Source organism: Aspergillus fumigatus, chromosome 4, assembly GCF_000002655.1.
Source record: "Aspergillus fumigatus Af293 chromosome 4, whole genome shotgun sequence".
Lineage (NCBI taxonomy): Eukaryota > Fungi > Ascomycota > Eurotiomycetes > Eurotiales > Aspergillaceae > Aspergillus > Aspergillus fumigatus.
The window spans coordinates 1,782,304-1,794,312 of NC_007197.1; the positions used below are offsets into that span (position 1 = coordinate 1,782,304).

The following is a 12,009-nucleotide window of genomic DNA, read 5'->3' on the forward strand; positions in this document are numbered from 1 at the left end:
CCGCTGCCCAGTATTCTGTTATGTAGGAGAAGACAGTGCATGAGCATAGTTTGATCAGCCAGTCCTGCACTCGACTTATAGGGGGGAGGCCTCTGTCGCGGACTGTGTCAAAGTCTCTCTGGCACAGCACAAGTCTCTGCGTCCACCGAATCTAAAGACTGGGGGACATGCTGCAACTCTAGGACAGTTTTGTTCAATTTTGTACCGCAGCAAATAGGACATCTCATGGTGGCCTCATAAGTCATCCAGTCGTACACTGATTCCGACACTGCTATGCTTCCTTCTGGTAAACGGCGTCTATTCCCGCCTTAACCGCTTCGGAGATTCCTCCCAGCATGGCTCGCAAACTGCTAGGAATTTTTCACTGCATACAGAGAAATTCATACTGTTGCAGCGATGATGCCCGAGATATCAAGTTGTCTTCAATCCCACAGGTAATTGCACAAAATTGCCGGAGCCCGAGCACCGCCATGCCTGAGCATTGAAGAAGTGGTGTCACACAGATCGACGTATATATTCCTTTAAGAGGCTGGCTTCAGCTGCCGAAGCACAGGAAACCAACACTGCTTTGGACACCCCTTTGTGCAGTTGATTTCACTCTTGGCCGTAAGAGAAAGTCGCTTCTGTTGTGGCGGACAATCCGGTAAGGGAGCTAAGCCAAGTCTTGTTCATCCCCTGAATTGCCCAGGAATCCATGGCAAATCAGCTCACTCATTCTATCGAGTGATTTCATCATCTGTTTCTGTTGATGGGTGGATGTCCACAGAAGATGGATGTGGGAAGCAACTACAGTGGTGGGAAAATATATATCATGGTGGTTAGAAGAAAGTCCTGAGTATGAAGACATTAATTGACCAATGAACATCCATGTAAACGACAGCTTGACAGTTCGCGACGCCACAGCAGTGGTAAGAGATTTTCCCCAACAGTCACTCTGCCACAAAAACTCCGATGAAATGTGGTTAGTGTAGGGACGGCAGTTACTTATCTTATCGGGGGTATGAGTCAAAGATTTGTGGCCGAAATCGCCTCTCGGTCATTGTTCTGCCCCGCCAGTCTGGCTCCAGCTTTCCTTTAAAATTTCCCTCCCCCCACGAATATCTGGCTAGCTTAGTCAATTACTCTTCTCTTCTTCTCGAGCATCTTGCTGTCTAATTACCAAGAGTAATTTCTCAATTGCTCGTGCCCAGCATGTGTGGAATCTTCGCTTGTCACCAGTACGTCCATTTCTATAGCTTTGTCTGTCGCCTTGTGCATGCGCCCCGCGAATTTTTAGTGGGCGGCCGCACATCGGACAGGGGCCTTCTCCAGGTCTGATCGAGTCCGCGCTGACCTTTGATTGTGTGACAGTCACCCCGATGTGCAGGCATTCAAGCCCACAGCTTTGCGCATGGCCAAAGCGTAAGTTTCTCGCATAATTCATACCTCATCCTACGGTTTCCTGACTGACTGTTGCCAGTGTACGCCATCGTGGTCCCGATTGGAGTGAGTCACATCACCACGCTTTCGGGAGACTCCAAGAATGTCCAGCTAACCGCAACAACGATAACAGGTGGAAACTGGTCTTCTGAGGGCACTAGTTCGTACATCTGACAATTTATATCAAAAGCTCGCTGAAATGCTAATAGAACCCTAGTCCTCGCTCACGAGCGCTTGTGTATCGTCGGTGTCGGTTCGTGCTCATGCCAAGCTTCCCGCTTTCGAATTTGCATGCTGAACTCACAGCAGACTCCGGAGCGCAACCCCTCGTCAACGATGATGGCACCATTGCCCTGGCCGTCAACGGCGAAATCTACAACCACCGGATCCTGAGAAAGGGGTTGAAGAAGCAGTACAACTTCAAGACACATTCAGATTGTGAAGTGGTCATTCCTTTGGTATGCCCCAAGACATTTCACAAAAATTGCCGGCTTCCAGAGGCTAATCAGCTTCAGTATATGGAACATGGTCTTGATGCTCCTAAGCATCTTGATGGCATGTTCTCTTGGGTTCTCTATGACAAGAAGGAAGACCGGGTGGTCGCCGCTCGTGACCCCATCGGTATCATCAGTTTCTATATCGGATGGTCCTCTGAGACCCCTGGAGCTGTTTACTTCGCCTCCGAGTTGAAGTCTTTGCACCCTGTATGCGACAAGATTGAGGCTTTCCCCCCTGGCCATGTGTACGACTCCAAGACAGAATCGATGACCCGCTACTTCCAGCCCAAGTGGTGGGATCCCACCAACGTCCCCACAGCTCCTGTTGACTACAAGGTTATCCGTGCAACTCTGGAGAAGTCGGTGCGCAAGCGTCTGATGGCGGAGGTGCCTTATGGGGTTCTTCTGTCTGGTGGTCTCGATTCCAGCTTAGTGGCCTCCATCGCCCAGCGGGAGACCCTGCGTATGCAAGAGACGGCCAAGAACGCTCTTGTAGACCAGACAGGCGCGTCTGATTTGGTCGGTATTGACGATACTAACGAGCTGTCGACCGTCACCACTTTCCAGCAATTGCACTCCTTCTCTATTGGTCTACCTGGCGCTCCTGACACTGAAGCTGCCCTTGAGGTGGCCAGGTTCCTCGGCACCAAGCACCATGCCTTCACCTTCACCATTGAGGAAGGTCTCGACGCTCTCTCCGATGTCATCTACCACCTTGAGACATACGATGTGACGACTATCCGCGCTTCTACTCCCATGTACCTGCTCAGCCGTAAGATCAAGGCTATGGGTGTCAAGATGGTCCTCAGTGGAGAGGGTAGTGACGAGATCTTCGGTGGTTATTTGTACTTCCATGCCGCTCCCAACAAGGAGGAATTCCACAAAGAGACTGTCAGACGTGTCAAAAACTTGCACTTGGCGGATTGTCTCAGGGCCAACAAGTCCACCTCTGCTTGGGGACTCGAGGCTCGTGTGCCTTTCCTGGACAAGGAGTTCCTCGAGGCGGCCATGGGTGTTGACCCTCAGGAGAAAATGATCACGAAAGAGCGCATCGAGAAATACATCTTGCGCAAAGCTTTCGACACCTCGGACGAGCCTGACACCAAGCCTTACCTCCCGGAGAAGATTCTCTGGCGTCAGAAGGAGCAATTCAGCGACGGTGTCGGCTACAGCTGGATTGACGGCCTGAAGGATCAGGCCGAGAAGCAAATCACAGATGAGATGATGAAGAACCCCAAGCCGGAATGGGGTAACGATATCCCTGACACCAAGGAAGCGTAAGTCCACCTATCTCAGAAGCCCAGGTTGGAGACATAAGTCTAACAACAACTTTCAGGTACTGGTACCGCATGATGTTTGACGAGCACTTCCCCCCAACGTGCGCGTCCACCGTCGAGCGTTGGACACCGACATGGTCGAAACAGACCGACCCCAGTGGAAGGTACGGGCTTCAACTCATATTTGGTCAACGCTTTTCCCATGCTGATACATCAATCTCCAGAGCTATCGCAATCCACGCTGCCAAGTATGAGCACATTGAGTAAATGGTTCTTTCAATTTTGGTTCACGCAAGTCGGTCATCACAAAATTCTCTGAACTTAGACATGTATAGAATATTAAACGGAAGTACTCCTGGGATTGCAAAAGCAGAGTTTTGCAGCATATGTAAAGCTATTTGTCACCTTCTTTGAGCTTCTGGGACGTCCATTCTGTTTCCCTGACCGACAAAGAGTCAAGTCACTGATATTACGGTGTTGCGATATGTGTCGATTTATGTCCCTTGATGAAATATTATCTTCAATTGCTTGATTCATTCAGGTCCGAAGTCTGTAAGCGCGAAGTGGGAGTCATGGTCCATTGAATGCGTCCAGCAAGGCATGCACAGCAAATCGTATGATGATATACAGAACAAAGAAAATAGCACCAATACTCAGCTCAAATAAAAGGGGAAGTAATTTTTACTCAAGAAGTACTTGACTTCAACTACTCGGTCCTCTGCGTAACTGCGTCAACACTGGACAGTCCGAGTACAGAGGATCTACCCCTGATATACTCACGTAAGTTCAGGAACAGGTACTGAAGGAGGAGTCGAAACCTAAGGCATCAAAACAACGTCACGCGATTTAGCGGCTTTTACCGGCAACCCGATCAACAACCAATAGGCGCCAGATCCTTTTCCCGTGCCTTCCCCATTGTTTGGCAACTCAACCTTCCGCCGACCTCTTCGTTCTTCCCCCATCGCTTTCCACTTCTTCTCCCCTCCATCATCACAGAACCTCCTGACCAACAGCTACCTTTCTCTACCATTCTAATACCAATCTGTCCTCTCTCATCCACAATGTCTGCTCCTGCTGCTTTCTCTGACATTGCCAAGGCGGCTAACGATGTATGCCTTCCTTTTGGTTCCTTCCTATGAAGAAAGAAAATTAGCGCAGACTTGTCGAGTAGGATTCTTCCAGGCTAATACACTGTGTTATAGCTCCTCAACAAGGACTTCTACCACACCAGCGCTGGTATGTCTCACCACTATCTTTGTACATGTTGCGCGATTGAGCTGACCACTTTCCTTCAGCCAGCCTCGAGGTCAAGTCCAAGGCTCCCAATGGCGTCACCTTCAACGTGAAGGGCAAGTCTGCCCACGAGGGTCCCATTGCTGGCTCCGTAAGTCTCGCGTCGTGCGCCTCCTGGGGCTTTACAGAGCTCAATTGGCCGAATTGATACTGACTCGCAACTCGTATCTTTATAGCTTGAGGCCAAATACGTCGACCTGCCTACTGGTAAACGCCCCATAACGCGCAAACCACCTGATCCCAGCACCAGGAAAACCGGCGAAGCCAGGTCCATGTTCTCCTTTACATGCGGCCAGGTCTCGTCAGCATACTTCAGATTCCTATTCATGACCAGGATAGTCGCTCATTCCGTGATGCTAATACTCTGTCCCCACCCAGGTCTCACCCTCACCCAGGCTTGGACCACCGCCAACGCCCTCGACACCAAGCTCGAGCTTGACAACAACATTGCCAAGGGTCTAAAGGCCGAGATCCTCACTCAGTACCTGCCCTCCAAGCAGTCCAAGGGTGCCAAGCTCAACCTCTACTTCAAGCAGCCCAACCTGCACGCTCGTGCCTTCTTCGACCTCCTCAACGGCCCTTCCGCCAACTTCGACGCTGTCCTTGGCCACGAGGGATTCCTTGTTGGTGCTGAGGGTGGCTACGACGTCCAGAAGGCTGCCATCACCAAGTACTCTGCTGCCGTCGGCTACAGCGTTCCTCAGTACACCGCTGCCATCACTGCTGGCAACAACCTGACCGTCTTCTCCGCTAGCTACTACCACCGCGTCAACCAGCAGGTTGAGGCCGGTGCCAAGGCTACCTGGGACTCCAAGGCCGGCAACTCTGTTGGTCTTGAGGTTGCCAGCAAGTACAGACTCGACCCCTCTTCCTTCGCCAAGGCATGTAGAAGCGTCTTCTTTTGTGAAATCAACTTAGGCTAATCGGTGTTCCTTTGATACAGGCTAAGATCAACGACCGTGGTATTGCCGCCTTGGCCTACAACGTCCTGCTCCGCCCTGGCGTCACTCTGGGTCTTGGTGCTTCCTTCGACACTCAGAACCTGAACCAGGCCGCCCACAAGGTCGGTGCCAGCTTCACCTTCGAAGCTTAGATGGTTTTTCAAACCAAACATTCTTCGCACCTCGAGCATCCTCCACACCTAGATTCCAATGCCCCGAAATCTTTTCTCAGTACGAATTGAAAATACTTTGCAAGGAGCTGCCAACAGCAGATGCGTGTTGATCTGATAGTAATTTAGAGTTTTCTGAGTTGGCTGTTTTCTGGGTCTCCATGTGGCTCCGCAGTTACTACGTGAAGTCGCGGTAGGAGATCGTTGATGTAAGCGCTGGAAAACATTGTTGGAGTGGATGTGGATCTCAGTTGAGGTGCGCTTAGTCTATATCATGTAACGTATACCACGAAGATCACTGTATATCAGGTCCGAATTCATTGATTTGACATCCGAAGCTTGTGGAGGCCATTCCCTTGCGTAGATCTATGCTATACTATACACTAAAATATCACGCCCCGTCTCCAGACCACCATCAAGTCGCCTTGAAAGTGTATGTATGTTGAAAAACAACTCTCACAAGGTATGCACACAGTCCCTGACAAGGGGGACTTCGATGTCGCACTATCCGCCGTTGGAAGCCCCTAGCCATCCTTCCGCCGGCTTGACGAGCCGGGTTTGGAGGTGGTCGGCCAGCGAAGCCAGCCAGCCATGGCCCCTGCACCCAGTAAAATTCCACATACGATCACGAAGCGCAGAGCAAAATCACCTGCACGGCCGATGTACTGTTCGTTCAAGGCACTCATCTCTCTTGATCGCCGCTCCTGCCGCCGCGCATCTTCCGCTGACTGAGTCCGGTAATGCCCGCGGGCATTGAAGTGGTAGACGGAATTCCGGTCAATGAAAGAGATCGGGTCCTCATCCCGGGCGCTGCCCGCAGCACCCGCAGATGACGAGGAAGCCGAAGAGCCGCCTGGAGGCGGCCGTCTGCTACTCCCGTACCCGCCGTGCGCGTAGAACGACGGCGGCGGACCACGAAAGGGCCCGCGCCGCTTGCTTAGGCCGCTGGCTGGTCTGGATCCCGCATAAGAGGCGCCCTTGGTATGGAGATTTGCGCCGTAGCTGCTGTGGCTACCCATCGGGTGTTGGCCTGGGTTTGCGGTGCTGTGCGTCGAGGAGCCATGTTGGGCATAGATGCCGTGTTCGCGATCGTAGGCGGAGCGCTTGGCGCTGTTGCTGAGGACGTGGTAGGCCGATGAGATGCGGGCGAAGCGGGAGGAGGCTTTCGGGTCGCCTGGATTGCGGTCTGGGTGGTGATGGAGGGAGAGGGAGTAGAATTTTCTGATGATGCGGGTTACGTTAGCGGTGCCGAGAGTAGAAAAATATGGTAGATGAGGGGGTGAGGGACGGAGTGTTGGACGAGGCCAATTATCGTACTTTTTAATCTCTGCTGCTGACGCGGTTACTGGCACATCGAGTATCTCGTATAATGTTGGTTCGCGACTGGCCGCATATAGGGCTGACGTCGTCGTTGAGAATGAAGCCGTGCACGCTCGAGTCCGGTGGATTGATGTCTGCCAGGAAGCATTGAGAATGAATAGGGTAAAAGTCCTCATACGAGGAGATGGCATCACTTCTCATCCGTTGAGTTCACATCTAGTTTTATGGAAAGAAGGATAGTTGATGAGAGGAAGTCGTCTGGGATTGACACGTTTGACAGAAGATTGTTAAGAAGTTGAACGGGGAATTCCCCCCCGGTCGTAGGTGCGTCATTGGCGGTCGGACATTGCCAGGATGTACGAAGTAGATCTGATAAAGATCCCAGGCCTTCTCTCCACTTGATATATGACTAAGTGTCAAAACACGCTGGATTCATTAACACTGGGCACATTTCCAGACAATAATCATACACCGTTTCACATTCATTCAAGTTGGTCTAATATCCAACTTCACCTATGCGTAGCTCACGTATTCCCTTACTCTGGGGTACAGATATCAGGACTTGCGCGGCATCCTCACTGTTTGTAGGCGACTTCTACAGTATAAATCTACCCCACAAAATCTCAAGAAACTAGACCAACTCACAATCCACTGCAATAAGTCACGTCGGCCAAAGTTTTATAATCTTATTATTACCTCTTGTGCGATCATGATTGTTTGTTCCTGACATATTGTCATAAGGCTTATCACCCGGTCGTCTATACCGCACTCGGTCTTGGCACAGAACTTTCCCCTTCAAAAGATATTTCGCCTCTTCTTCCCCATCTTTTAATCCCCCCCACCAGCTAGTACAGTTTTTGTTTCCAGCCGACGGTCTTTCCCTTATTCCATAACAGGCTATCATCATGGCGGCTCAGGTTAGCGAGAAGCTGCAGGACCTCCACCGTGAGTAATCCCGCCTCATCCGATGCGCTGTCTACAACTCTGTCAAGTCGGCTTATACTAATGAAACGTATTTCTTCGCTACAGTGAACGGCCTGAATGGTGACGCCAAATCAAATGCCACTGTTATCGGTCAGACAGAAGCTGGTGAGGCAGAAGATGACTCGGACGACGAGAAGGAAGATGGAAATACTGCTCCGGAGGCCGGTGCAGGCGGAGGTGCGTACCTACACGTCTGGGTCATATTTGAAATGCCTGTCAGTCAGGCCTTGGGAATGCTTGCTTACAATTCCCGGATTCCAGCTGCAAAGAAAAAGAAGCGCAAGTCCAAGAAGAAGAAGAAGGGAGGCGCCAAGGTTCAGAGTTCTCCCCCGCGTGTCCCAGTATCGAATCTTTTCCCCAACAATCAATATCCCGAGGGCGAAATCGTTGAATATAAGAATGAGAACTCCTATCGCACAACCAACGAGGAGAAGCGTTATCTGGATCGCATGAACAACAACTTCTTGCAGGAGTACCGCCAAGCTGCCGAGGTGCATCGTCAGGTCCGCCAGTATGCGCAAAAGACGATCAAGCCCGGCCAGACCTTGACAGAAATTGCCGAGGGTATTGAGGATGCAGTGCGTGCTCTGACTGGTCACCAGGGACTTGAGGAAGGTGATAACCTCAAGGGTGGTATGGGTTTCCCTTGCGGTTTGAGCATTAATCATTGTGCGGCTCATTACACTCCCAATGCTGGCAATAAGATGGTGTTGCAGCAAGGGGATGTGATGAAGGTCGACTTTGGTGCTCATATCAACGGCCGCATTGTTGACAGTGCCTTTACTATGACTTTTGATCCTGTCTACGACCCTCTGCTGGAAGCCGTCAAGGATGCTACCAACACCGGTATTCGGGTTCGTCAATCCCCAAGTTTCAAGCTATCGAGGATTTCATACTGACGATTCACTGCAGGAAGCCGGTATCGATGTGCGTATGAGCGACATTGGTGCAGCCATCCAGGAGGCCATGGAGAGTTATGAAGTCGAGCTCAACGGCACGATGTACCCTGTGAAGTGCATCCGGAACCTGAACGGTCACAATATCGATCGGCACATTATCCACGGCGGCAAGAGTGTGCCCATTGTGAAGGGCAGTGACCAAACCAAGATGGAGGAGGGTGAAACCTTCGCCATCGAGACCTTCGGTAGTACTGGGAAGGGTTACGTGAGAGAAGACGTAAGTGCTCTCAGGAAGACGCCGTTGCTTGCGTTCGGAATATGCTTACCCCATATTTTTCTGCAGATGGAAACGTCCCACTATGCCCTGATCCCCGATGCGCCTTCGGTCCCTCTCAGACTCTCTTCTGCGAAGAACTTGCTCAATGTCATCAACAAGAATTTCGGCACACTGCCCTTCTGCCGTCGGTATCTTGACCGACTAGGCCAGGAGAAATATCTCCTTGGAGTACGTCAATACTCTGCCAGTTCCGGTGCAATCTCCTCTCTTCTACAGTACTGACCTATCTCTCCAGTTAAATAACCTTGTTTCGTCGGGTATCGTACAGGATTATCCTCCACTCTGTGATGTCAAAGGTTCATACACCGCCCAATTCGAACATGTATGGGAAAGACTTACACTCTGATGCTCGGGAACAGAGGCTAACATTAGCTACAGACCATACTTCTCAGACCAACCGTAAAGGAAGTCATAAGCCGGGGAGACGATTACTAAAAACAAATGTACATAACGTTCTGGCATACTTGATGTGGATATTATGATGAGCCCAAAAGCTTAATGCTTCGAAGAAAGCAGAATGATACGACGCAGGCTGAAATTCGGCATATATAGAATCAAAGAATGAATCAGTTACCCTTCATCTACATATCCATGGCCACGGCTGCTCTGTCCCAGAGGTTATAAAATTAGCGGCTTGTCCCTGAATCATATCATGTGCCAGTGTAGCCCCACGTGGAATCTATCAACTCCGAAACCGATAATCTCCAATTATTATTGTTGTCTGATTGTCAAGGCTCAACGTCAATTGACCCATATCGTTCTCTTTCGTTTCCCAGTTCACTCTTTTTTTCTGTTGCATCCATGGACTAAGTTGTCACGAGTCTTGCAATCCCCTTACTCCACCATGCCCTCTGTCGATGCAACTGCCTCTGCACCTCACCTCCGCGTGTCCGCCGCAAAGAACCAGGGCGATAGGTCCTCAACGGATACTCAACCATCAGCGAGAATTCCACCCCCGGAGCAGTCGGCGGTCGAAGATAAATTCTTCTGGACCTATACGGAAGAGCCTCATCGGTCGAGGCGGCAGGCGATCATCAAAGCTCATCCAGAGGTAGGTATCCTCTGATAAACAACTTTACCACCTGCTAACTGTTTGTCAATATTTCTAGGTAACCAGGCTGTGCGGGCCTGAGCCTCTCACCAAATATGTCGTTCTAGGCGTTGTTACCCTGCAGATTTGCTGTGCATACCTCCTTCGCGATACGTCGTTTTTTTCATGGTCATTCTGGGCAACGGCGTATATAATTGGAGCAACAGCAAACCAGAATCTATTCCTTGCGATCCATGAGATCTCGCATAACTTGGCCTTTCGTTCAGCAATGGCTAATCGGTTGTTGGCCATCTTCGCCAATCTTCCAATTGGGCTGCCATACAGCGCCGCCTTCCGAGTATGTGGCTTTTGAAACTTCAAACCATGTCACTGATACGCGAGCAATGGTTCACAAGAAACATGGACCTGCTGACCTTTTGTCTGTCTTTCTCTACAGCCATACCATCTCACACATCACAAATCCCTCGGCGTCGCAGGTCTCGACACCGACCTCCCCACCGCAGTTGAAGCTTTCTTCCTAGACTCCCTCCTAGGCAAGGCATTCTTCTGCACCTTCCAGATATTCTTCTACGCCGTCCGCCCCATGTTCATCTACAGTCCTCCATTCACCTATATTCACCTGCTTAACCTCATCACTCAACTCTCCTTCGACTATGCCCTCACCAAGTTCTGCGGCGGTTCCCTCCAGCCACTACTCTATCTGCTCCTCAGCTCCTTCCTCGCCGGCTCTCTCCACCCCTGTGCTGGTCACTTTATCGCCGAGCACTACTTCTTCTCCCGGGTGGAGAGCGGCGGTACAGAAAGCATTGAAGAGCAGAGGAAAATGCGGGCGAACAGCGGAGCCAGCAAGCAAAAGCAGCAACCACACCCTCTAGACTCCCTTCCGCCACCAGAGACATACTCCTACTATGGGCCCCTGAACATCCTGACATACAATGTCGGCTTGCACAACGAGCACCACGATTTCCCGGCCATCCCGTGGACGAGGCTTCATGAGCTTCACCGCATCGCGAAAGAGTTCTATGAGCCGCTCCCTTGTCACCGCAGCTGGGTCTGGGTCATCTGGACGTTCATCCTGGATAAGAATGTGGGCCTGTGGTGCCGTGTCAAGAGAGCGCAGGGCGGTCGTCTCGTTGGGGGTGGAAATGGCCGAGCGGGGGAGGGGATATGTGCTGCTTCTCCCGAAACCGACGAAGAGGGAGATGGTTGGAAGGAAAGTGAGATTCAGAATTGATATCTGAAGTACCTGTATCACCAAGTGTACTCTCGACAAGAACCCTCTCCGAGTTATATGGACGTGAAAGGGTGGACTGGAGCCACTTGATTTGACAACAACTTCCGAGACTAAGTTCACATCTATTTAGGGCCCAGTTACTCCGGATTCAATTTCGACTAGTGTCTTACATATATGATAAGGGATAATACCAATAATCTGAAAAATTGACAAGAAAGGAATCTGCAATGAAGGATTTTTTGAAAAAACATTCATTTGGCATTTCAGTACCTCATCATAATGTACCCGATATAGCGTGGCTATGAGCGCGTCGAGAATCGTCTAAGAAAATACAATGGCTTGCAGAGAGTCGGCAAACTCGGTGTCAGTAACAGGAAGACCGAGACGAAGAATGAAAGATAGTCATGCGGCAAAGCCAGAAGAGCTTTGAAGGAAATTCGTACGATACAATTGAAAGTTGCGCATGGTATTTGATAGAAAAGTCCCCGTGCTCTTCCGCGAGGTACAGACAGAATTGCTGCATCTGCTGGATTCGTATCATAAGGGTAACTAGGAAATCATACTTTCAAAAGGAATGGGGTGACAAG

At 50.6% G+C, this 12,009-nt stretch overlaps 5 protein-coding genes across 5 annotated transcripts; 4 read left to right on the top strand and 1 right to left on the bottom strand.

Moving 5' to 3' along the window:
* Nucleotides 1–1,191: 1,191 nt before the first annotated feature.
* Nucleotides 1,192–4,013, top strand: asn2 (asparagine synthetase B; the record flags this gene model as incomplete). The annotated part of the gene is made up of 9 exons (XM_077804575.1): nt 1,192–1,217; nt 1,351–1,401; nt 1,460–1,485; nt 1,553–1,579; nt 1,637–1,672; nt 1,729–1,877; nt 1,935–3,193; nt 3,253–3,357; nt 3,418–4,013. 9 exons carry the CDS (start codon nt 1,192–1,194, stop codon nt 3,458–3,460), a joined length of 1,722 nt encoding a protein of 573 aa, XP_077660721.1. The 3' UTR covers nt 3,461–4,013.
* A 37-nt stretch (nt 4,014–4,050) lies between these two features.
* On the top strand, nt 4,051–5,579 carry AFUA_4G06910 (porin; the record flags this gene model as incomplete). The annotated part of the gene is made up of 6 exons (XM_077804576.1): nt 4,051–4,302; nt 4,396–4,429; nt 4,489–4,577; nt 4,663–4,693; nt 4,865–5,367; nt 5,430–5,579. The coding sequence occupies exons 1-6, from the start codon at nt 4,255–4,257 to the stop codon at nt 5,577–5,579; spliced, it is 855 nt and encodes a 284-aa protein (XP_077660722.1). The 5' UTR covers nt 4,051–4,254.
* Nucleotides 5,580–5,782: 203 nt separating this feature from the next.
* Nucleotides 5,783–7,228, bottom strand: AFUA_4G06920 (uncharacterized protein). Its single transcript, XM_077804577.1, has 2 exons — nt 6,915–7,228; nt 5,783–6,818 (listed from the first exon to the last, which is right to left on the bottom strand). Exons 1-2 carry the CDS (start codon nt 7,106–7,108, stop codon nt 6,122–6,124), a joined length of 891 nt encoding a protein of 296 aa, XP_077660723.1. The 5' UTR covers nt 7,109–7,228; the 3' UTR covers nt 5,783–6,121.
* A 594-nt stretch (nt 7,229–7,822) lies between these two features.
* On the top strand, nt 7,823–9,723 carry AFUA_4G06930 (methionine aminopeptidase 2; the record flags this gene model as incomplete). The annotated part of the gene is made up of 5 exons (XM_747040.2): nt 7,823–7,862; nt 7,947–8,755; nt 8,814–9,305; nt 9,373–9,459; nt 9,516–9,723. The coding sequence occupies 5 exons, from the start codon at nt 7,823–7,825 to the stop codon at nt 9,570–9,572; spliced, it is 1,485 nt and encodes a 494-aa protein (XP_752133.1). The 3' UTR covers nt 9,573–9,723.
* Nucleotides 9,724–9,789: 66 nt separating this feature from the next.
* AFUA_4G06940 (sphingolipid delta(4)-desaturase family protein) lies at nt 9,790–11,422 on the top strand (the record flags this gene model as incomplete). Its single annotated transcript, XM_747039.1, has 3 exons — nt 9,790–10,188; nt 10,247–10,525; nt 10,625–11,422. 3 exons carry the CDS (start codon nt 9,790–9,792, stop codon nt 11,420–11,422), a joined length of 1,476 nt encoding a protein of 491 aa, XP_752132.1.
* Nucleotides 11,423–12,009: the final 587 nt, after the last annotated feature.